The following is a 26352-nucleotide window of genomic DNA, read 5'->3' on the forward strand; positions in this document are numbered from 1 at the left end:
GAATAAGGAACTGCAAGTTTCGGCAATAGCTTTAATAATTATTGTTAAGTGGTCAACAATGTTTTTGATGGGTCCTCAAACAGGGCTGCTCCTCATTAAATTTGTTCTATCCGATCGACTATTCCAAGACACATGACAACATTCCTGACAAAAGATGCTTGGGGTCAGCCCTCATCTGCTGCTGTAGTCAATGAAAAGGAGAACTATTGAAACCCGTTATATTTTTATTTTTTTTTGGGTCAATATTATTGATAATACTTTTGAGTATTGACAATATTGCCCATGTGGTGTCCGCTTCAGGGGGTAATTCAAGTTCTTGAGTGCTGGGTTTTGGCCAAACAATGTTCTGATCAACGGTGCTTCTGCATGCAAAAAATGAGCGCTCAAGGACTTCATTTACCCCTTAATGGTAAAGGTATTGCCGAAGTCGGCATCTCTCCTATGTAAGATCCCCTTAGCTTTATACATTTTACGCTCCTCGTAGAACTAAGCTCTAAAATGTATACTAGCAACACCCTGTTCCCCATTGCTCTTCCGATGTGTATTGAGGTTCCCAACAATGGTGCTAAATTTGAACGAATTTGGTTATGCTCTGGATTTGCGGGATATGGGAAACGAAACGAATCTAATCATTTGCTTGCCACGATTTTCAAATATTGCTCAAATTTCACCAAATCTCGATTGGGAATACTTTACAGAATAACTTCCTAATTTGGCCACCATTTGAGGATATTTCACGTTGTTTACAATTGTGAGGTGTTCAGTTGCGATCAGTTTGTTGGTACAAATCGTATTCATCGGTGTACATAAATATTTCGACCACACAATGCAGGAATATTGAAATTTAATCGATTTTCTGAGGTGTGGCCGAAATAGGAACCTATGGCCAATACTGGTGCACTTCCCCTATTAATTATATTAATATAATAATATAATATCATATTTCCATCCTTCACAAAAGGGAAGGAAACGAGCTGCCGATAACTGTCGAGGAATTACATCGTGAAGTCAGTCTTTTCGAAGCTATTCGTGCTAGTGATTATGGAACCGTTGCTGTTCCATTGCTAGCAGTATTTGAGTGCTGATCAACATGGGTTTACTGTCGACAGTCTTGTAAGCGGTCACGGTAGTCGACACATTTTCTGTGATAATCGACTGTCTTTGCCTCCGACACTTACAAAACGAGCTATCATAGTACAGTACCAAACTCAAATGTCATTTAACATGCTCTGTCATACGACACTGTCGCCGAATACCGTCACGAATGTATGTATTTTAGTTTTTCTCAGAATAAGAGCTGCTGATGTTGTGCTTGTGTGAATTCTGAAAATAGCAAGCAATGATGTCCTAGGAATAACATTTCTGATCATAAATGGTTTAATTTACACCAAATTGAGGAATTAGATCCAAATCACACATGTCACATGATAGTTATTTGAAAATTTTCTTTTTGCTCGAATGTTATTCTACCGGTTGTGTTGTGTGAGAGAGACGACGGTAGAGCATGAGTGTACGATTTCAAACAGACTGTCGCGCACGACAAAGAAGCGAGTGTCGTAAAAAACGTCAACTGTTTCAACCCCTGACTGTCGACCGCTCTACGACCACCAATCAAGAGCCACATGTGAAAAGGGCATACAAGCTTTTTGTAAACAAACCTTTGTAGGCCCTCTTCTCGCCAACCGAGGGTCGCCCACGCAAACTAACAACATCATCGGGAAGGGGAAACCTTCCCCTATCCGGCGATGTTGATGGTTTGCGTTGGTGTCATATGGGTGGCGAGAAAAGAGCATAAGCATGTTTGTTTACAAAAAGCTTGTATGCCCTTTTCACATGTTGTTCTTGCAATCTGCTGTGTCTCACATCGTATATTACCGAAAGCACGTTATTAATTCAGGCCTATCCGCAAAATTCGAGAAGTTGAATCATGCTATTGCCATTTGCTAAACTCGGCAGGCACGGTGTATGCGGTAATCTTCTGATTTGGTTTCGATCGTATCTTATCAGTCGCCAACTAAAGGTTGCTATGGGAGATACCTAGATACCGGAGGGAAGTCACCTGTGACCGTTTATTTTTCAACTGTACTTCAACGACGTACATCTGGTAATCGAAGCTCCTCGGTTATCATATGCAGATGACCTCAAAATCTTCCTACGAATCCGCTCGATTGTTGACTGTCACTTTCTTCAACGTCAACTGAATGTTTTCGCTAGTTGGTGCAGTTTAAACAAAATGGTAGTGAACCCAGCCACGTTCTCACGAAAATAACAACCGATAATATTTAGCTATCACCTGCTTGGCTCGACAATCGAACGCGTGAATCAGGTGAAACACCTGGGTGTGACGTTGGATTCACAACTTTCATTCAAGCAACACATTGCGTCGATAAGGCGTCAAGAACTTTAGGGTTCATTTTTAGGATAGCTAAACACTTCAGTGATATCTACTGTCTAAAATCTCTCAATACTCAAGCTTCGATCGAACAAGCGAACAATTGTTCGATCGACGCTTGAGTATTGTTCAGCGGCTTGGAACCCAAACTACAACAACAGAGCTTAGAGAATCGAATATGTTCAACGTCGTTTTCTTCGTTTTGCGCTACGTAGATTGCCTTGGAATGATCCGTTTCTATTACCCAGTTACGAAAGCCGTTGTCAACTTGTCGACCTAGAACCTCTTCGGACTAGAAGGGAAGGGGCCCACATCCTGCAGGGAAGAACAAATTGCGAGGCTATCCTGTCGCAAATTGATCAGAATGTTCAACCCCGGCTTCGTAACAACCTTATGCTAAGACTGCTGTTACGTCGCACAAATTATGGAGCATACGGTGTGATTTCCGGACTGCAGAGAGTATTCAACAGAGTTGCATCTGTCTTTGACTTTCATCTCACCCGTGATGCGCTTAGTCGAATGTTTTGCTCCGTTTTTTACCCGGAAGGAGTAACTGACTGTAAGATATATGTTTTTTATGTTATGAGTCATAACATAAAAAAACATTTAAAAAAACATATATCTTACAGTCAGTTACTCCTGCCGGCGAAAAACGGAGCAAAACTTTCGACGTCATAACTTATGACCATGCATCCAGCCTGTTGATGTAAAACAACAATAAACAATAAACAATTAGCTTTCTCATGCATTCTTACACGCCTACCTTGACTTCATGACATTATACTATGTTCAGACTATTACGTGATATCAACGTAAATATAATATCAAGATAGCCTTTATTACGTGGTATCAGCTACAGTCTGAACGTACTATCAGTTTAAAGGCAGATTATGATACATGTGAACCCAGTGCTGAGTAGCTGACATTTTTAGAAATTACTCATGCAACTGAGTAGAAGTGACTCTCTGTCTGAGCTATTCTCTTTGGTCGTATACACACAGATTTGAGTTCACAAGAACGTTCTCGAACAACATGTGAAAAAGGCATACAAGCCAAACGTAAACAATGCATTTAAACTCGATGTCGATTGTTCACGAATTGCAACACGCCCACATAAAATAACTATACCATAAGCTTTCTCTCAGATGCTGCGCACTTAGTTTTTTTTTTCTACCAAGCTCGGCTGTGCAAATCTCGGCAAAAAAGTTTTACTGAGATATCAGCAAACATTTCATTTCAAATGTCACTTTTGCTGAGATCTCAGTGAAACTTATTTTTGCCGATATTTGCACAGCTGAGCTCGATAGAAAAAAAAACTAAGTGCGTGGTGTCGGTTTGCCAGAATGAGTCTATATTCACGAGAAATCGACGTTTAAAGTAATTGTTTACATTTGGCACACATACCCTTTTCAAATATTGCTCTAGATACTAGCTTCCTCCATCATACGTTAAAACAAAAACGAAAAGGTGATTGTTGTGAACTGGACTATAGAGCATTCGTGTATGTGCAATCGATGGAAAAAAGTCGTGCATGATGAGTAGTTTATAGTCTAATTTTTCACAATACTGAGTACAACTTTACTCAATTGTGAGTTGTTTTCGATAGCCTTGTTGCTATTGGTTGTCAACTGCTATGCGCTCAATTTACGGTGTACTAGTCACTTTCGTGTCATAAGTGGCGCTAGTGTCGGGGAAAACCGTGTCTTAATAGAAGAGTGGACCATATATTGCGCATTTCTCACCAAATTGGACTAATAAGCGCGTTTTCACTTATTAAAAAGTGTGATAAAATTGCAAATTTACGTCTAATCGTCTTGGTGTCTTCGGTGCATCAAAACGATTTGACGGAAACGTGCACTTTTATCACACTTTTTGCATTTTTGGGACTATCCAGTTTCAGATGCAATCAGCAATAGCTAATTTGTAATATTTGGTGTGTTGATACCATGATCTCAACCATGATAACAATGAAATCTAGAGTAACATTTGAAATGGGCCTATGTCCAAAACGTAAACAAACCAGAAAATGAATTTTAAATTTTGACCGCCACTATTCAATTCATATTTAAGAAAATTGAAGTATTTTAGGCATTTATATTGTTCACAATAACAATAGTAACTGTATCTCAGTATACAACATCCCAAATATGCGAAAAGGTTTCAAAAATATATGAACATCGATAACAATATAATTTCATAAATTAATAAGCCTTTTTTGTGAATCTTTCAATGGATAGGCCCTTTTTGTTAAGCCGTTGTGCTTGTCATCCGAAATGGTAGGCCCGTTGCTAAGCCTTTTCGCAACGTCAAATAAATTCAAAACAAATCATCGGCCCTGCCTCAAGCAGTAGGGCCTAGCATTGGTTTGATATTTTTCAATCATCAGCCCTTCTACGTCACTAGGCTTATCAATGAAATGAAATAAATGAATGGTTGGCCGTTTTAGCGTTCCGGCCTATTAATGAATCTAAAATTTTCGTTGATCGGCCGTTTCGAAAATTGAGTTATTTTCTCGATTATGCGGAACTTTTCTACACGATTAGTAGCTATCAAGCGGTACTGAAGAATGGTATCAAAATCCGATTTGTTTATGTTTTGGACATATGCCCATTTCAAATGATACTCGAGAAATATGACATAAAGACATTTTCCCATTCTTCGTTACAAAATTGCAATGAGAACAGAACTGCAGAAAATCATGACTCCTAAATTATAACCTACTTCAACAGGTTTTCGGTAGCGCAAGATGAAAAAACCTGCCTGTATTAGCATTTTCGAAGAATGTGCGTTTACTTATGCAATGGAACCAGATGCCGGCTGTGTTGTGGCGCCTCGTTTTTTTTTGCCTTCAATCCATGTTTGGGCTCAATGATTTTGTATTCTCCGTTTTCCTTTCCTGTTCTTCATCTTCGGATGACCATGAAAAGTATTGATGGGAAATGAATGTTGTGGTTTCATTTAAGTCGTCAGTCTAGGCTTTATAACGGTAACACATATTTTTAATGTCATCCCTACTACTGCTCTTTTTCTTTAAGAGAAGATGAAAGTATGATGCGCTCACTGTTTTCAAGATATGATAGCATTTTCCTTTTGTCTCCGTGTCTTTCCAGGTGAATATGCTAAACGATTCACATGCTCAGCTGATTGTGCACTGGCTTGGCGAAGGTACGAGCGTGATGATTTGCTTGGCACGAGAACCACCAGCTGACAACGATGCCAAAGCACCGCCTCCGCAGCCATCGAAGATATTCGTTTCAAAAGACTATGGCGACACCTTTGATGACCAAACGGCCATGTTTACACTCGACATCAATGGGACAGCTGTGAGCTCAACAGTGGAGCAATTTTTCACACATCCTAAATTTAACACGGTAACATGAAAAAAAATATGGTCGGATTCAATCATGATTGCGTTATGAAATTCTAATTTACAGATAGTTTTCACCGATCCGAGGAATAAGGCAATTTTTACCTCGGAAGACTATGGAAAATCGGTTATGGTTCGGTTGCTAAACTTCACTCCTTCCGACGTAACTTTCTACGAAGCGGATACGAAAATGATGCTTATCCTCGATAAGAAGGATCCCGAGCGTAAGGTAAGTGTTTAATAGTTGATTTTATAAATTTATAATTAAGTGAAACATTTTCCCGGACATGTAAAATTGTCAGGACTTTCTTGGATTTTGAGAAATTTCAAAAACTTTTTCGGACTTAATCACTTTACCAAATTAAGTAAACTTGCTAAGGACTTTCCATTTTCGCCTCTATTTTTGATCTTGTAAAAAAATCACAAGATAAATCAATAAAAATATATTAAATTATTTATTATTATATTGTGGTCCTAACAAATTTCCCAAGTCCAGATTTGGATTGTTTAGTTTAAAAAAACACCAGTTTTATATATCAGCTGAAAGAGCGTCGTTTTCTGTGCCCAACAATATTGTTATCATTCACATAGACAATATTAAATTTTGCAGAGTTACAAAGTTATGAACTATTTTTTTGGAAGTGACAAAGTCGAACGCTGTGATTAGTGAAGAATTAGTATCAAAATTGTTTCAAAATTTTAAACATGAAAACATTTAACTGAGCGCTCGCGAGTCGTAAAATCGCTGATTGTGACTATCTGAAAGCAAATTAATGTATGTAACACTTGTCTTTCAACCGATTCTTGTATTTAACAAGTACAAAATATCATTATTAACATCTAATAATTCCAAAATTCTGAACATATTATTTTTATAGCATATGAGTGGAAGCAAGCCTGTCTTGGACAAAGAAAAATTTTTTAACATTGCTAGGTAACTAACAAAAATCTTCATGATTTGGGGACTCCCAATTTTTTTTTTAAGACTTTTGAGGCATGTACATTATTTTTAGAGTCGAACATTCCCACGCCTAGGAGCGGGCCCATGCGTCAATATTTCATGAATCATCTAGAATGTTGAAAGTAGTCGGTTAGGGTGATATTTTTAAGTTTTTTTTCTTAGTTTATCAAAATAAAATACCACCACGAAGTTGAAACATTGATTAAAAGTTGTAACAAACGAAACAAAAAAGGTATATTGATTATAGCAAATTCTTATTACAAAGAGAGGCTTTTTTTTCGATCGGCATATTTTCATCAATGTTTCGGTAGTTATTGAATATTTCTAAATCATTTTTGGAACGTTGTATCTTAGGATCATTGTTTAAGGGTACGTATGCGCAGTTTTCAAAAATATAGCTTTTTATAAACCAATATATTGTCCCGGGTGGCGATCTTGTTCCGTTTTATCCTAATGTGATTCTGATTGACTGTCGATTTGAACTGGAAGTTGTCGATAGTCTGCTCTAATATACTTCTGCCAAGCCGAACCCAAATACAAATACACACCAATAAATGGTTGCTAATTTGTAACTGCCGCTTTTCTCAAGGCACAATCAAAACATCAAGCAGTGCCTAAAATGATGATCGAGGCAAAGTGTTTCCTTGTTTGTTTATTTTTTGCAACTTGAAACTTTCCATTATCGCTTTGATTGTAATTCTGAGCATTCTGAGCGCAGCGAAATTGTGAGTCATCATCGAGAATGAGCCATTCATACTTTGGGTTCCAAGAATTATGTTTATTGAACAAACACCAACGTATACATAACTGTGCTGAAAAAATAAAATAAAATATGCTTACAAAAGAATACTCAATCTTTTCTTGCTAAATCCTTATCTTTTGATGATTAAATGCGCCGTTACGTCGTATTCCATGCATTTGTTGATGAATATTCTTGTTTTTCAGCTCTACTACTCAACGGATTTCGGTGCATCTTTCACACTTTTACAAAGCTATGTCAAATCCTACATCTGGTCGTCTGGCGAGGGAGTACCGATTCATCTCTATGTGGAAAGAAAGGAGCCAACCAGTAAGTAAATATTTAACTATCTCTGCTTTGAGTTCGCGCAGCACCTTGTACCGTGGTTTTGATAACAAACTTGAACATTTTGTATGTATCGAGAAGAGTGGGGCAATTTCGCCACCCGCTTAAAAATCAACTTATTGAACATATTTTACATAATGGTTAGTTCTTGAACCCTACTTGAACTATCAATTTACTTTTAGTCTAAAAAAATACTTTTCTCTAGTGTGATGTTAGGAAAAAATGTTAGAATGCAAAAAAATAAATAAAATAAGATATCTGAGTCAGAAAATAAGGTCTATCGGTAGTTTCTAAAAAGTTATCGTTAATATTCCTTCAGCGGCTACATAAATGGTTATTGATTTCTTATATGACACAATGTTATTTTTTTATTAAATATATTACATATTACTTAGGTCCATTCGGGGCAATCTGAGCTACTTAAATTCAAAACAAGCATGTTCTACTTAAATTCTTCAATTTTGCATTATTCCTTTTATGAATATGACTGTATCATATGAAATCACGTTTTGATGCAGCTGCTTCGGTAAAAAATAAAATAATTCACAAGACTGAAAATATAAAGCCTTAAATATGCAGTACTTCTTAAATTTAATTTATTCTACTGAAAATAATGCTTTCTTTTGAATTTTTTTATGCTGCATTTGTTGATCCTGCATAAAGCCTCAAGAGAACAGAATAGTCTTACCGGTTGTTTACAAGGGCGCTCATACCACCCCGATAAGGGTGCTCATTTTACCCCAATCAGTTTTATTTCGGTTTCAAAACGAACATTTTTTAAATCTTCTTTCATAAGATTCAAAATTTTACTTTTAATATTCAATTTGTATTCATGATGTAATTAGGGCTTGAATCCAACAATTTGATTAGAAATCATTCGAATTTTCCACTGAATTTGGTATCATTAGTGATGATTTTCTTAAGGACTGTCCAACTTTCGCCTTTTTTTTTCTAAATACTTATCGCAAACGTTAGTATATCGAGTCATCTTTACTAATGCATAACACCGCCGTACTGTTAGTTCCGAATACCGTGGTTTGATTGCAGCAACAAAATGGCTTAATAAAACGCCTGGTTCATATTCTGAATCAATCGAACAAGGCTCTGGACCACGTTAGAAACAGAAGTTAGAAACAGAAGTTAGAAACAGAAGTGCCACTCTTCAAGTGCTCGCACACAAATCCAGCTTATAGTTGCCCAGTTATTTTTGAATTGCGGAACTGGTCGGCAAAAGTTTAAAAATCTGTTGGAAATTCAAAAATCTGACAATTTATTCCAAACTTCTACAGACTATGTTATGTATACCCTAATTAATGATAAAACATTAAATTTGCCGATTTCATTGATTTCTTACGGATAACGTTCATTTAAATTTTTACCGACTTTTTCAGCAATCCGAAAACCCAGTAAAATTGATTCTGATTGCCGGGTGTTTATTCGGTCACCATAGACTAATCCGTCCGACATACACTGTACCAACCAAACCACCGTCCTCTGTTCGGATGAAACCTCAGACAATTCAAATCAAAACATCGAAATCGCCTTTTCGAATGATAGCTGCAACCAGATGACGGTTATTTTGAAACCAGAGCGTTTTCTTCTCGAATACAGGATGCATATTGTTATGAGAAAAGATAGGGTCTTCAGTTGGAATGCATAATGCTCTCTGTAGGAAGGCCTTATAGCCTAGTCAGTAAAGACACGGTATTACCAAGGCGGAGGCGGCGAGTTCGATTCCCGGTCCGGTCGAGGGAATCTTTCGGGTTGGAAATTTTCTCGACTTCCCTGGGCATAAAGGTATCATTGTGCTTGCCACACAATATACAAATTCATGCATTGGTAATTGGCATCGAAAGCTGTCAATTAATAACTATGGAAGTGCATTTATAGAACACTAAGTTGAGAGCATGCAATAAGCTAATATGCGCTAAGCAATAAGCTTGAAATGCGAATAAGAAGAAGAAGGAAGATAGTCATCTTCAATTGAAATGCATTTGGTATTGGTTCAGCCCCTTAACACAAATCATTCAAAACGATGATGTAAATAATTCTATCGAACGTCATTTGGTACTCTGAGTAGACAAACGAGGTGGAAGCATAGCCATCGCTAACAGAGGTGGTACGAACATTGCAGAGGCGTCGCGTGCCTCATTTGTTTACCTGTGCACCAAGCTTTGTTCGTTATTGTTTACCACCACATGTTAGATTTTGTTTTATTTTTCAATGCTCCATGAATTCGAGGGACATATTCTCCATCACTATATTAATCACTACCTAACGTAACATTTGAAGAACCTATCATCTTGTATAAACAAAACTTGTATGCCGCGTTTCAAGAGGTGATAGAAGGTCTGCTTGGCTTACATCCAATTTTCAAATAAAAAATATCCTTTATTTGGTCATGGACAGTGATGATCATCAGTTGATGACGAATTCAACCATAAGGAAATCATCTGAAATTCGACAGCATATTGTTTAAGAGCTCGAGCAATACAATAATCAGTTGAAGCATTGCGGATGTTTTTCAGTGTAGTCACTTAAACATTCTGGGGACACTTGGGGACAAACAAAAAGCTATCTCTGTTCTGAGTAACCTTTCAACTGTGACGTTGTGATTATTTTTTGTTTTCTTCTAGATACATCCTCCGTTATTTTCTACAACGCAGTCACTTTGCGCAACAACACCAATCAGTTCAATGTTTTAATTGAAAAGGTAGAGGATTTCCATATCAAAAAGGATTTCATGTTTGCGTCCCAACGGTTGCCAAATAGCACGCAACTACTCATTTCCTACAAACGTGGTAAGTTTGTGAAAGCAGACTTCCAGACCGAACTGGATATGAAAGGTTATCATGTGGCCGACGTTGATGGGCGCCGAATCATGATTTCTGTGGTGCACACGGAACGAATAGCGCATTTGTATGTGTCCGAATCAAATGCGGATATGACGGATATAAAGTTTGTTCCCAGTTTGGAAAACATCTTTACCTATGTGCCGGAGATGAATTGGCGGACGAGTTGGCTAGTGTAAGTATTGGATCAGCCCCACAAGCGGCATTGTGTTGGATGAACTATAGTTGAGAGATCTTTCGTTTGTAGTCAATCGTCGGACGGTGCGTTCACGGACTTGTACAAGGTTGAAGGATTACGCGGAATCTACATTGCATCAAAAATTAATCGTATTCCATTGAGCGAAACCATTTCTCCGGATGCATTAATATCGCTTATTACTTTCGATCACGGGGCATCGTGGAGCCCAATAACCGCTCCAAAGACAGACGATGATGGATTGCCTATCCAAAACTGCCAAAAAGATTGCAGTTTGCATCTGTCTCAGAAGTTTAGCTCGCTCTATCCGGTGACCAGGTAGGTTAATAATCTATCTGTAATTAGTAATCGAAAATAAATACTTCTCATTCCTTAGATCGGTAAGCATCATGAGTTCCAAATCGGCACCTGGTGTAATTATGGCATCTGGGGTGGTAGGAAAATCACTCAAGGGGCACCCCGGTGTGTATATTTCCCGGGATGCTGGTCTAACGTGGAAACAGATACTTAAGGATTACCACTTTTTCAACATGGGCGACCACGGTGGAATTCTGGTGGCAGTGAAGTATTTCAAATCGAAGGGTGAAACAAATGAAATTTTATATTCAACCGATGAAGGCGAAAAGTGGATGTCAACCGACTTTCATTCGACTAATTTAAAAGTATATGGACTGATGACCGAGCCGGACACAAACACGACCATTTTCACTCTGTTTGGATCGGAGCAAGACGAGCACAGATGGTTGATTATCAAAGTTGATCTGAAGAAAGCCTTCACGTCCAATTGTACGGAAGACGATTACAAGTTCTGGACACCAGGACCCAATGCGACCATGCCGTGCGTTTTGGGTTTACAAGATACATATCAACGAAGAAAGCCACATGCCAACTGTTACAATGGAATCGACTACGAACGGCCAATCAGACAGGAAATATGCAAATGCCATCACTGGGATTTCGACTGTGATTTTGGATTTAGCCGAACTGCCACGAAGCACAACCCTTGCATTCGAAACAAGACAGTGACAAATTATGATCCGTACGCAATTCCGAGCACTTGCATGCCTGGCCAGTATTATAAACGTACCAAAGGATATCGTAAGATTGAAGGAGATGTTTGTATTGACGGATATTCCACACAGTATCTACCGCAGTCGATTCCCTGCCCGATGGAAGAACCGAATGCTTTTCTCGTAATCGCCCAAAGGGATAAGATCTCGCGCATCAACTTAAGCAATAGAACTAAGGAAGTGCTCCCTGTTTCTGGATTGAAAAATGTAATTGCGATTGAATTTGACATAAAACACAACTGCGTATTTTGGGCTGATATTATGACCGACGTGATCGGTCGGCAGTGTCTGAATGGCGATCAACCACCGGAGCTGTTGGTGGATACTGGACTGTCTTCGGTGGAAGGAATGTCATATGATTGGGTATCGGAATTGTTGTATTTTGTAGATGGAATGCGTCTGAAAATTGAAGCGGTCAAAACGACATCACCACATCTAGGAAGAATGAGGAGAACAATTATCGATGCACCAAATTTGAACAAACCTCGAGGAATCGTTGTACATCCGTTGCAGGGCTACCTGTTCTGGACGGATTGGAATGCGCTGAGACCGTCGGTATCGCGAGCAGATTTGGACGGAACCGACATAAAGGTTTTGTTCTCGAAGCCTGAAGTCGTTTGGCCGAATGGGGTCACGATTGATTACATCGCCGAGCGATTGTATTGGGTTGATGCGAGCAAGGATTACATTGCCAGTAGTGATTTGAATGGAAAGAATTTTATCAAAATTCTACAGCAAGATTCTCGCGTAGCGCATCCATTTGCGGTGGCTGTGATGAAAGATCTCATGTATTGGGACGATTGGAAAATGAACTCCGTGTATTCCGCCGATAAGGATCATGGCATTATGATTAACATTATCGCGGAGGAAATGATGAATTCGATGGATCTGAAAATCTATGGTCATGCTATTCAGGAAGGAACAAACGCTTGTTCAAGTGGAAATAAATGCTCGCATATTTGTGTCGGTGCGCCGAGAGAAGGCTACAGTTGCTTGTGCCCAGATGGCATGGAAAAGAATGCACAAGGACAGTGCCTTTGTCCAGGTGGTCTGACACCGTTTACCAACAATACCTGTGCTCGTTCAGGAACCACCTGTGGTTCTAAGTTTTTCGATTGTAAAAATAGCATTTGCGTACCATTGATCTATAAATGCGACGGAGATGATGATTGTGGAGATCGATCGGACGAAGAGGGCTGTCCATCGGACAAGCCTCCATGTCCACCGTACATGTTCACGTGTAAATCAGACAGACAGTGTGTGCCGAAGTACTTCGTTTGTGATTATGATCGGGATTGTCTGGATGGGTCCGATGAACAGAACTGCAGGGGTTCCACATGCAAATCGGACGAATATACATGTGGCAATGGACGATGCATTAATAAAAGTTGGCTCTGCGACGGAGAGGACGACTGTCGAGATGGGACCGATGAAGCAAATTGTAACAAAAATAGCACAACTTTCGTGGACTGTAAACCGGACGAGTTTCGATGCAATGGAACAAATACCTGTGTCCCGAAGCAGTGGCGTTGTGACGCAGAACAAGATTGTCATGATGGATCAGATGAAATTAACTGCAGCAAGAAGGAGTGTGAACCATGGATGTTCATGTGTGTAAGCGACAATCGCTGTATCTACAAGACATGGCAATGCGACGGAGAGAAGGACTGCAAGGATGGCAGTGATGAGAAGAACTGTAGCTTATCTACAGAGGTGCCAAAGAAGCCTGGAATTAACTTCCTTCCGGGCGATTCATGTCACGATTGGATGTTTAAATGTGCCAATGATAAATGTGTGCCATACTGGTGGAAATGTGATGGAGTGAATGATTGTGGAGACGGATCGGATGAAGCGGGATGTAATTCAACGCAACCTGCAATAAGTACTACCGCGAAGCCAATGCCAACCAGAAAGAAGGAACACAATTGTGGACTGCATGAATTCCGCTGCGACTCTGGAGAATGTATTTCGAAACGGTTTGTTTGCGATGGGTATAAAGATTGCAACAAAGGCGAAGATGAAGACAACTGTCCAACGCAGAAGCAGTGTAGCAATAAGCATTTCAGATGTAACAGCGACGGCATGTGTCTGCCGATGGAAAAGTACTGCAATAATGTTATAGATTGTGCCGATGGAAGTGATGAAGATTGCAAGTTTAAGCCAAGCCCGTAAGTATTGACAGCTTAGTGAAACTTTCAGTAGCTCAAATTGTATATCACCTTAGGTCCTCCACACCTGGTAACAATTGCACCAGCAGCCCTGGTGTGTTTGCTTGCGATAACACATGCTTTGCATTGACCGCGCTTTGCGATGGAAAACCCGATTGTTATGATGGAAAAGATGAGGAAAACTGCGACAAAACGAAGACCAGGCATTATCAGGTTTGATCATAATAATAATTACTAGTGTACCTATACAGTTTATGTAACATCTATCATTATTGACAGGTTACACAAATTGGTGTTGACGAGCGCTCGCTCAATTCCACCAGCTTCCTCATCTTTTGGTGGATTCCCCTGCCGCGGGACGTTACCTTCGAATACTTGCCTTCCATCTATAACAATGGAGAGTGGAAAAATGTCAGCAACTGGATCAACGAGACAGACTACCGATTTACGAATTTGAAGCCATATACTCCCTACAACGTAACCACGTATGTGAGAGTTAAAAACCAAACCAAAATCACACCTCCGTATATTTACTACCAAATAGCAACCAGCGAAGGGAGTAAGTGCTTTCAACCTATGAATTTAAGTGTTAATGCTAATAAATTTATTTTTCTCTAGTTCCCAGTGCTCCTCTGAATGTTTCTGTCGTTCAGCTAAATGGTTCTAGCATTCAATTGACCTGGCAAGCACCAAACGAAGTGAATGGCCAACTTCAAGGTTACACGATATACTATAGTTGGCAGCCGCAGATTGTTCGTGAACCGGAGCACGTGAAGGTAGGGGCATCAGAAACCAGTTTCATAATCGAAACGGAATTCAAGCTAGACATGGTCTATGCATTTTGGGTGAGGGCACGCAATGGGAAACATGAATCCGTTTCATCAAAAATGGTGCAGATCAAATTTGATGGTACTTCTAAAATAGAGAAAATTAGCAAAATTAATGTGGTAAACATTACGAAGAAGTCAGTCACACTGGAATGGAAACAGGTCAACAATGCTGATGGTTATATGATTCAACCAATCTTACCTCAATCGTATCCACTTCTAAACTCAATTTGGGTTAAAAATTCTACGGTGACGTTAGATAACATGGTTCCCGGAACGCAGTATGTCATTAGGGTTGCTGCGTGCGTTAAGCAATACGTTGGTCAGCATGAAACAACTCTCGTTCAGTTCGGTGGAGATCCACTGCCTGCTATCAATATTAATTTGAAGGAGCAGACCCAAGATCATTCTCTGCTTGAATGGGACGAACCACATGGCAGCTACGGTAAATTGGTTTATGGAATCTACTATGGTACCAATATGGATCAACTTTTTGAAGGTAATTGAGCATCGGTAAATCTTCGGCCTTCCCCTGGTTTTAAATGTAACCGTTTTATTTTTCCTAAATAGCATCCAGAATCAATACTACCGCTACCAGCTACAAATTGACAAACTTGCGACCGTGTGAATCATATGTGGTTAGCGTTGGAATTGTAGGCCCAATCGGCCCCGGTCCTTTGGGACGAAATCCTCTCAAGCTGGAAACCCCCTATAATAATACATTGCCACCAAAGGAACTAACCGTTGATATTACTGGAACTAGTCACAACTCATCTGAAATGATTATCCAGTGGAAGCATAGCTGCGCACTGGAATCAACCAACCATCCACAGTACATTGTAAGTATGAATCTATATTATGAATGGTACGATTCTCCGAGATCAATTTTCCCGAACACCGTTATTATTTTCACTAGGATCTATTTAGAGTGATTCCTCTGTTTTTTTTTATAGCGAGGGTTGGCCAATTATCAGTTATTTTCAAACCTATATTCCAGAAAAGAGTGGTAGCTCACCTAAAGCAAAGATTCTCAACGCATGTTCGTGGTTGGTTTTAAGGACGATGGCCCAAAAAGAGAGTCTTCCAACTCAACGACTTCTTTCAAGCAAATTTCAATAACAAGAAATCATTTTATGACAATTTGTATAAGTAGATCTAATTTCCGTCCTACTAAGCACAACCCGCGCTTTACCTCTCTTTTCTGAATGAGTTTAAACAAAAAAAGGAATATTTCTGTCAAAGATGATTTCTAAATTTATTCACCTTTCCATAATTCTTGTTTTCTCCATACATTTTCGGTAAAGGAATTATATTACAACCTTTTTGTTTATGATTTGAGAACTTTAATGGTAATGGTTAGGGTAGTCAGTAAGGTCCATGGATGGTTTTGTAACATCGATCAACTTTATGTGGAATAAATCGCGAATTTGTTGCCTGTAAATTAAAGATTACCAATTCGTGATATATTCCACGTAAATTTGACCGATAATACAAAACCATCGATGGACCTTACTGACTACCATTAAAGTTCTCAAACCATAAGTAAAAAGGTTCTAATATAGTTCTATTTCCGAAAATGTAAGGAGAAAACAATTATTTTGAATGGTAATGGTTCTTAACAACCAAGGTAAGGTTGTCTTCCAAAAAAACCATTAAGGTTAAAACTTTATCACCCAAACGTTCATGTAAAGTTCCATAACGAATTCAGTGAAAGTTTAGCAGGGATTATAAACGATTTTTAACCATTTTAGGCAAATGTCAAGTTATGGTTCGCGTTTATGCGGGAAGTACTACCAGTCAAAACTTCGCATCGGTTTTCAGTCGAACGGGCAATGTTGATCTTTTGGAGGTTACAGAGTAACTAATTCATAATGTGTGTGTGTGTTTATAGTCATTTTAACGCTCTTGGGTCATTTGTTAATTGTCCGAGGGTGAGATTTGAACTCGTGACGTGGTCGCCCCCTAATGTGTGGTTGTAGAATCCTCTCTATTTGGGGTTTTGATATGTCATCGTTATTATTTTGGTTTCATTCTTATTTTGAGTTTGTTTTTTGGCGTTTTAAGGCGTGTTTAGTAATTTGTTTTCAGTGGAGGCGAACCAGCCCCAGGCTGAAAGCCTCCCTAATAAAGATAAATTAATTAATTAATTAATTTGTTTTCATATTGATAATCTACCTACTCAATCTAACATAACCTACCGTGCCAGATCCCTGATCGGATCGCCCACAGCAACCTCTGAACATTTCCTGGGAGAGTTTTCTTAGCTCCTCCAGTGTCTGAAGACCAATCAGGAGATGGAGCTCAGAATTTCAAGTCTGCGGAGGACTGGGACCTATATATGTGATAGCAATAAGCTTGGAATGCGAAGAAGAAGAAGAAGTAGGACTGTTCAGGATCATCCTTAGGATCTTGTTTAGGATCCTTTGCAGTTGAAATGGCATTTAGCACAGTTCTCCCAGCTCGGCATACCGTATTCGATTAAGGATAATTTGTTTTTAGACAGTAATCCTGTTTTTCAGGGACAGGGTGAACTTCCTGTTGATAAGTGGATACAGTGATCTTATTAAGGTGTTGCATTTGGTATTTGTAAGTGAACATCCGTTCGCTTGATGGCGACTGATTGACATAATGCAATTCCAATTCAATCATTCACTTCCAAAACGCCTTAGCACGTTCTGGGAGAGCGTGGATTCGACTATCAAAATCATTGTTTCTGAGGTTCACTATCCTGGCCTAGATGATTTAAGTTAGACGGTTACAGTTACTCCTTCCTCCCGAAGCTGGTTCCATGATTTATCTCGGGCGGCAGGTGATGTTCGGTTATGTCGATGTTTCGTTCGTTGAAGAACTCCACGAAATCGATGTCCTTAAGCGAACCAGCGTTCCAGTTAACTATCTTTAACACTTCAGAGGCTATATTCAATGACGAAAAAATCTACACACTTAAACAGAAACCATGAGTTCAGTAAAAAAAATTATCGTCTTAGATCGGTAATGCTAAAAATTACAGATGTTTCGGTATTTTCTCGCTGTATTACTGAAAACTGTAAACGAAACCGGCAGATCTATAAATCAGTTTCATCACTGACTTCGGTGAAATATTTAACTGATGTTTCGGTAAACAAAGCGTTCCATTACTGAGTTCGGTAACGGTCTTGGTAAACGTCAAATCCACCATATTGTGATTTTCGATCGACTTTAAAAATGTTCGTGCTTGTGAAAAATAAAAAGGTGAAATTATGGAGGCTGTTATGCAACACCAACATGAGCGAATCGTAGATATTTTCCGTAAGTAAATTAATTTCCGTTATCTAAATACCGATTACAGATGGCCGATGTTGTTGTCTGTTTTTTTTTTCTGTCGGTCCAAGTTCCATTCCCGTTGGCGACGATCTGAAAACAGCATTTGGAATCTTCATCCAATGCTTCTCTGTTTTCAGTGTAGCGCCGAATCCTTCCTGCAAAAACTTCAAACAATTTGCAACACTAATAGCGAAACCGAACTTTTTGTCAGTGCGAACCTCAACCTGAGCTAGGTTTTAAAAACAAACGAGCAAACTGACGTTTGTCAGAAAACAAGCAGACCCAATCCTGATACCCGATCCAGGTTGGAACTGAATAATAAACGAATTCGCTATAACACATTGATCACGACTGCAGCCAAAATTTTGCATGGGTTGCAGTGACCGCCACATTGAAACAATATTAAAGCAAATTACATACAGTTGAGTCGGTTACCTTTTTAAAAAATTACAGATCTCTCGGTAATTTTCGATTTGCATATCGTTCTCAAAATTACACTTCTCCGGTAAAGTCGACTACAAATCAAGCAATGCACATTGGTAAACGTTACCGATCGTTCGGTAAATTTGACAGCTAATTTTGCTGATCCAGTTTACAGATTTTTTGGTAATGTTCTCGATTAGTTCAGCTGTTGAGAATTCAGTAAATGAATTACCGAAGTCGGTGATTTTTTCTAAGTGTATAGAGTGTAAATCTGGTCGTATCGGGTTTTACAGGTACGCAAACGATGGCAAGCTGGGTAGTACAACGCTGTGATCAGAGCAGTAGTGTTTTAGTTCGGTGGTGATTGTGACGCCAGAATAGCCCCGGAGGCGAGGGAGGTACTTCGGTGGTTGCCCTAAAAGTTTGCTGACTCGAGTTTATCGGAGGAGTGACCACCCCAGCAGATGACGGACCCCATGCAGCCTGTCGGTTGTTAATCGGAAGCGGAACGCCGTTCGACGATGGCAGGAAAGTTCTTCTCCGGGATCTTTTTTTCGGATTGCAATAAATTCCGCTCGTTTCTAACAGGTCTTTCTTGTATGTAGTCCGGTGTGTTGCCCTACAGTTGGCGCATTTGGGATCTGCGAGAGTTGTGTTTTTTTTGTCACATTTGTAGCACCAACTGTCCATGTGAAATTTTTTAGTTCTGCTTCCGAACAGCAAGCACTTCGTGCATTGGGTGACGTTACAGTGGACCTAGTGGCTAGCGTTCCCATTTCACCACAATGTGGAACTGGGTCCGAATGTTCTGGAGATCCTTCAGGCATGTTGATTTTTTCTCCAAATTTCCCATATATAGCTGTTTACGCTACTTACGAGAGGTGTCATGACGAGCCATCTTGTAGAGCTGTACCGGTTTGAGTTCATTTGTCTTCAGTTCTTCCGACAAAGGGTTGTTTTCCGTGTCGAAAGTTCACGTTAAACGACCTTGTGCGGCTTGTTGGCCTCGATGTCATGAGAGAAGTACTCCACGTTTTCTTGCTTTAGCAACGTCTCAGTCTCAACGGCCTTGTAGTGGTTCATCACCGGAACCATCAGCTTGTAGCCTTCCTTGCACAGGCGGATGGTGTATTGGAGACGTTTATCGATGTAACAGTAAATTTCCCATCACAAAGAACAGCGGTAATTTCTCCTTTTTAATTTTCGATACGTCGCCCTGCTCCAGGACGGCATAGCGATTGTTCGCCAACAGCAAGTTTCCTTGCTGCCGATTGGTTTTCGGCGGCGTTGTTTTCTGACAGGCACTCTCGATTTTTTCCCCATGTCAGGGTCAAATGAAGCGTCACTACTACTTAACGCAAAAAAAAGAGCGAACACTAGCGAAAGCGAGCGAGTGAAGAAATCGGACTGTACTGGCAGTCTGACTGCCAGTGAATGATGTTACTATTGGTAAACAATTATAATATTAATACTAAACAAATTTTACATCCAATCTTATTCAAATGGTACATTAATGGTAGTAAGCGCCAACCGGTATTTTTATTACTCCCGTATTAAATCTCGATCAAGATGTCCGGCTGCTTTGATATCGACATCAGAGTTAATCAACACGACTCTAAGCAAATATTTTGCAGATCATCCAAACAGGGTCGGTATTAAAAGTCAATCCAAGTTGGAGCTTACCCCCATAGAGATTTTCACGTCCGATTGTATTGTTGCGATATGTGAGAGCGTATTATTGAAAAACCGATGAAAATACATAACCAATCGTTGTCGTAGCCGGCGCCGGTGGTGTAGTGGTAAGCGTAACTGCTTTCTCACCCCAATGGGTCTGGGTTCAATCTCAGCCGAGTTCGGTGGGATTTTTCTGAGACAGGAAGTAAAGCCGTTGGTCCCGATTCATGTGTGTTTGAATGGGTGCGATATCCTTCACAGGTGTGGAAGCTGCCTTCCTACACATTCGATTGCCGTCAATGGATGGCAATCGATGTCCGTCGGTGATTGGCACTAGATTGCGGAACAGAGACCGACGTTAAATAAAAGAAGATCATTTGATATACGCCAGTGGAGCATGGAAGAAACCCAGCAAAATGGTCCTGAACAGACAAGTCGATCCGATGTTGGATCAATGTAAGGCAAATTTAATGTCGGTGTCGACCCAATGTCGGGTCAATTTTGGGTTTATGTCGGGTCAATGTTGGGTCAATATCGGATTGGGGTTTAGTAGAAGTCAGGTTGGTGTCAGGTTAACTTAACTTTTTCGCTGGAATGTCGACCAGAGCTCTGTTTATGTGTAGTTACACTTAATTGAATGATATCAAGCATTTCTCAAATGAGAACGATCCATTAAGCAACTGATATCGCCCATTCGAAGAATGACCCTTTTGATAGCGGATAACTGTTTTTCTCATTTTCATCAAAAATGTACAATTGATTTTGATAATTTACAGCACTGTTTTCTTTATAACTTTTCCGTTCAGGGTAATATAATAGAGTGGTAAGCATCACATTGTTTAGAAGTAGTTGTCATTTTTTTTTTCATTGCTCAGATATGATACCAGGAAGACGTTTTGATTATTCTTAAGATAGTCCGTTAACGTAATCGAATGTTTTATTTACAGATCTCCGTTCGCGAACTTACGAAAAATATAACATCGTCGGTGAATGTGCCAGCGTCGGTTAATAAAACTCTGGAGCATGTGTTCCGTAGTATACCACTAGGTGCTACCTACGAGATTTCCGTTTCGACGAACGTTCCAAATGCCCAGCAGGTATCTACGTTTGCCTACTCGCATCCATTACCTGCACCTTCGCGATTGAAGGTATATCTAGGAATCAACGGGAGTTACGTTGTTAACTGGAAGCCAGTAAACGAATTTAAGGATGTTTCGTAAGAAATTGCATTGAAGATTTTTCGGAATTGCCTATTCTAAAGACTTAATTTTCCTCACAGATTCACCTATCAAGCAGTGGTATATGAAGGCAAAGGTGTTAATAAAACCATTCCACCTTTGGTGACGTTAGACAGCAAGGAACCACCAATACTCCTAAATCCAGAACGTCTAGCCGGGCTGTTAACGGATAGCATGTTCACCGTTGGAGTGAGATTGAAGACAGTCGATGTAATATTTTTTGTTTGTAGTTTAGGGTTCCTATAACTAAAACCATACATTTCTTTTCTATTCCCAGGGATACTATTCCGACATTGTCGAAATGGAATATTTAGCCAAGCATGATTTCCAAGGTCTAGTACAGGAGTCATCAATATCATCTGCCTGGTTGTGGATAGTGCCTACGATAATAGCGATGGTGCTAGCCGTGACCGTAGTGTATGTGGTGCAAAGGCATCGACGGTTGCAGACTTCGTTCAGTCGATTTGCTAATTCACATTACGACACACGGACGGGTGCTACACGTATTGGTGACAGCTTGGATGACGATGAACACGAACATCAGGAGGTGCCTCGAAGCTTCTCCGATGATGAACCGCTTGTTATCGCATAAGTAGAAAAACTTCCTGGGGCGGAAACTAGAGGAAAAAATTACTGAAACGCTTGTGCAACTTTCTGCTCATTTAGTTGAAGAAGGAAAGAAATTCGTAATAAGTTAAATAACTAGGAACGAACTATTAAACACGAGTCTGGTTAAGTTTAGGCTGGGCTCGTTTTGTCTGTGAACATTGCATATAACTTTTTAAATAGTAACGAAGTTTAAAGTCCTAAAAACAAAAGACTAGTAATTGTGTATTTATGTTGATTTTATTTTGATAGGTTTATTTAATTAGTTCTATTGTACATTTTTTGAAATTGTTTTTCTTGTATAAAAGATTTCTTGTAACATATACAGTAAATAATATTAACAAACTAAGACTATTTGCAACGCGAGATTGAGATCATATGAATGAAAGAGATAGGTACATAAAGTGACAGAGAGTAAAATAGTAAATAGTAAAATTTATATGTGTATGTATTAGTCGAGAAAAAAGAAGAAGATATTAACACTCAAAACATTTGTAGTGATTGTGTAGTTTGATACGATACAGCGCGATTGAAAGAAAAACAAATAACGACCATTGAAAACCAGCTTTACTGAAAACAGATACGCTGACAGGAGGCTTCTGTTGACAAGATAAGTAGGCACACATCCTCCATTCAGATGAGTGTAAAGTACATTTTACGATTTCCGATGGGTATTACATATGTCCGCAAATATTCCACGGCATTTGTATGGATGTACTTTGATCGACATTCACATATTCAAACCAAACATGTTTCAGGAACATCACAGAATAAGTTTTGTTCTTTATCTCAAGTAGCTTTAACAAGGGTAGCAATGTTTCCGAGGAAAAGCAATTCTGTTTAAAGTCGATAAATCGAACCTTTAGGGTTTCGTAAAAATGTGCTAAAATGGAAGAAAACAGTAAAGACAAAGATTAATGATAGTAAATAATGATAAAAAATAACAATAAGTTACTATAACATGATGAGCGAAATAAACAAATGAAGGGTATACGCAAATGTTTGGACTGTGTTTTTCCTCGTGATTTTTTGTGTATAATTGAGTGTGAAACAATGAAAGTATAAGATGTAAGAACTACGAGTGAAACATGGTAAAGAAAAAGTTCCATTTTGGTTTTCCTACGCAAATCTTCCTGCTATTTAATCTGGTTGTTTTCTTTAATTATAGTGAGTCGTTCCAAAAAGGGAGAAAGTAAAGATAAGTAGCGAAGGAATAACTTATAACATCATATTGATAGTAATGTAACAATACTTGATACATACTGATAGTTTGCATCAAAGAAGTGACGTGATCATAAACATGAAATTGAAACAAAAACCGCAAAAGGAATATTGTTATTTTTTGTATCATAGCCCTTTGAGTAAACTGAAAACTACGTGCTGAGGTGCTCTCGCATCAGTTCGCTCTCAGCTGTTGTCGAAACCGGCAAACGTTTGTACCACTCGCTATCGATCACATCAGAGGCTTTTTTTTCGGTGCGGTTTGTTCATTGCCTGCTGCTTGGTCGGTGTTATTGCCATCGCCGTTGGAAGCAACAATTTGGTGATCAAGCTTGGGAAAAATCGTTTCATTATGCATTTACTACTCACTCACACGCATGCAACATCAGAAACGAGCAGTAGCTTGTGCGAGTCACGCTGATTTCGTTCTTATTCTGATTACTTCTATGTTCTTCGATGAACGTAGAATTAAGCAAAACAGACAGCTGAGCGTTACATGAATGATTTTTAGTGTCACCTATTATTTTTCGCATGCTGAGCCATTTTCAATTGCATTCTGCTGAGTAAGCTGAGTGAGAATTTTGCAGAAAGAATCACTTATTATTTTCTAGCTTTGTACACGAGTGATGTCCGATTTTCCCAACTAATAGATTATTTACTAATCGATTACTTTTTTTTTATTGATAGTAATCGACATCGATTAATCTACATGAAATAGTCGATTAATCGAAATAATCGATTATTTTAATACTATCTGATAACAAAGAAAATCAACTTCTTTAAGAAGGTGTTTTAACTAGCTGCAGATTATTCATCCTTGGATCATGTGTTAATTATTGTTTCGAGATATAACAATTCAATAAAATACACTTTTAGTCTTTAACGCTTATTAACATTTTTATTAGAAATATAGTGAGAGAAAAGACAACTTGCATCTTTACGACGAATTAATCATATCGTCCGGCCATTTTCCACAGAGATGACGCTGTTCCACTGGTAGGATGTGATAAAAATCCCCATATAGAAATTGAGAGAAGTGAGAATAATTCACTTTCGATGCACAGCCTAAAGAAATAAATTAAATAAAAATGATTTTTCCCATACAGTTTTACCCGCTTTACTACCAGTCCCCAGAGAGCCAAAAAAAAAATCAAATTTAAGAGAGAAAATTTACTCTCACGTTCTCAATCTTTTAACACGCCATGTATTTATTAAGTATTACCATCTGCTATTATGTATTACCACCAAATCCCCACTTCGGATTATAGCTTTAAAAAAAACACGTCTATCACCTTTCACGATCCAAGACTAACAGACCGATTCGTACTCGATTTTATTTCAATCAACTCGTTTGCTATAAAACGATAACTCTCATCATGTTCTCTTACTCGAACTGTCACGGTGGATTCCGACATTTTTATCGAACACAACAATCCTTCCTCCTTTAGTCTTGACAATAATATTCATAATCTTTCTTACATAGAAGCAAAATGAAAATTCTATACTTATTACATTCGAACTCATTACACAACATTATTTCCTGTCCATATTTAAGTTAAATTCTGAACTCAGTTTTTCTGATAACATTTAACTAATAACATTTAATTAATTTATAAATCATTAAGCAAAAAACCTGATAAGTTGTAATTTTGCTAGCGAAGCATATTTGATTGTATCACTTTTCTCTTGTTATTCTCTTCTCTTATTTACGGCTATTGTAATTTTTGCTGGAATTTCCGTTGATCTTCTGCTGCTTGAACATCTTGTTTCTTTTCCCGCGAATAACTGCGCGTTGCTATCGGACTACGTCTCGCATACTTGAAACGCCTACTTTCAATATCTGAATTCTTGGGAGTCGTTGAAACCTCTGGAAATCCATAAAATTCCTCCTCATCAGACTCGGAGAATTCTCTTCTTCGCTTTTCTCTTTGTATAGGGATTTGAATCTTCGTGCTGGTTTGTTTCGGGATAATCCTTAGTTGGTTCCGGTGAGCATTACAATTGTATCTGAATTGGAGTAATCACGTTTTGTTTCTCAAGAGAATCCAGATGTTCAATCACTTTTTCTCTTAATTTAAACGGCACGTCATACGCTTTCCGAAATATTGGTTTTTCCTCCCTAAGCACCAAATCCGCTTCAAATCCCATGACTATCTGCTGCGCCGAATTTTGTTCCGGATCATTCCGCATTGCATTAATATTCATAGCATTCCCAAAAGTTTTTCGCCAGTTAGGATAGAATCTATCAAGCCAGTTTCTGCCTAGCAGAGGAACGAAATTTCTCGGACTGTCTAATATAATCAATTTAACTAGATCCTGAACATTATTCACAGACGCGTTAACCGTTATTTCGCCAAAAATATTAAGCTGTTGTCCATCAACTACAACCAAGCGACTGTTACAACTGGTGACTCCTAAACTCTTGAAATATTTTTTGTAGGTATCAAAACTGATGACTGTAATCGCTGCGCCGCAATCTATCTCCATATTTAAACTAATGCCCTCGACTAACACTTCTACAAGACATGGCTTACTGAAGCGACTACTCGCAATCATCATGCACGGGTAATCTTCTTCTTCGTTATCTGAATCTCTGATTTGTAAACGTTTAAAATCATAACTATTAATATCTTCAGGATCCGGTTCCACAAAGTTAACAACTTTTTGGTTTTTAAACTGATAACAGTTACGCTTTACATGGCCTCGCTTTCTACAGAAATTGCAAATCACGTTAAAGTGAGGATTTTCATCTCGGTATCTGCGGTTATATGGATAACTATTTCTGTGTGGCTGTGTTTCATAATAATTTTGTCGGTTATATCTATTATTTCCATATTGTACGTGCTGACGTTCTTGACTAGTACTTCTGTTGCGATAACCATTATTATACCCTCTTAAAATGGGCCTTGCACTTGAACTACCTCCTTTATTCGCATCATTCCAATGCATTTGATTCCCCAATCTATATCT

The 26352-nt window shown here is 38.9% G+C and overlaps 2 protein-coding genes across 2 annotated transcripts in view; one reads left to right on the forward strand and one right to left on the reverse strand.

Moving 5' to 3' along the window:
• The window catches only part of LOC135701664 (sortilin-related receptor-like), a 48727-nt gene extending 25248 nt beyond the window's left edge, over window positions 1-23479 (forward strand). Inside the window, exons 2-14 of the mRNA XM_065222522.1 lie at window positions 5503-5763; window positions 5827-5988; window positions 7666-7789; window positions 10441-10831; window positions 10904-11170; window positions 11229-14090; window positions 14147-14303; window positions 14370-14649; window positions 14709-15416; window positions 15488-15756; window positions 21265-21533; window positions 21597-21765; window positions 21833-23479. Of these exons, the coding sequence (XP_065078594.1) occupies window positions 5503-5763; window positions 5827-5988; window positions 7666-7789; window positions 10441-10831; window positions 10904-11170; window positions 11229-14090; window positions 14147-14303; window positions 14370-14649; window positions 14709-15416; window positions 15488-15756; window positions 21265-21533; window positions 21597-21765; window positions 21833-22147 (6234 nt within the window). The 3' untranslated portion in view covers window positions 22148-23479. The remainder of the gene's footprint in view (window positions 1-5502; window positions 5764-5826; window positions 5989-7665; window positions 7790-10440; window positions 10832-10903; window positions 11171-11228; window positions 14091-14146; window positions 14304-14369; window positions 14650-14708; window positions 15417-15487; window positions 15757-21264; window positions 21534-21596; window positions 21766-21832) is intronic.
• A 1898-nt stretch (window positions 23480-25377) lies between these two features.
• Window positions 25378-25869, reverse strand: LOC135701672 (uncharacterized). Its single transcript, XM_065222529.1, has one exon. The coding sequence runs from the start codon at window positions 25867-25869 to the stop codon at window positions 25378-25380; it is 492 nt and encodes a 163-aa protein (XP_065078601.1).
• Window positions 25870-26352: the final 483 nt, after the last annotated feature.

Source organism: Ochlerotatus camptorhynchus, unplaced genomic scaffold (assembly GCF_037179485.1).
Source record: "Ochlerotatus camptorhynchus isolate MF236.1 unplaced genomic scaffold, CSIRO-AGI_Acam_v1.1 ptg000171l, whole genome shotgun sequence".
NCBI classification, from domain to species: Eukaryota; Metazoa; Arthropoda; class Insecta; order Diptera; family Culicidae; genus Ochlerotatus; species Ochlerotatus camptorhynchus.

Bases quoted from the DNA above. Each gene is read 5' to 3' on its own strand.
- LOC135701672 (XM_065222529.1), bottom strand. From the start codon at position 25,869: ATGGAGATAGATTGCGGCGCAGCGATTACAGTCATCAGTTTTGATACC.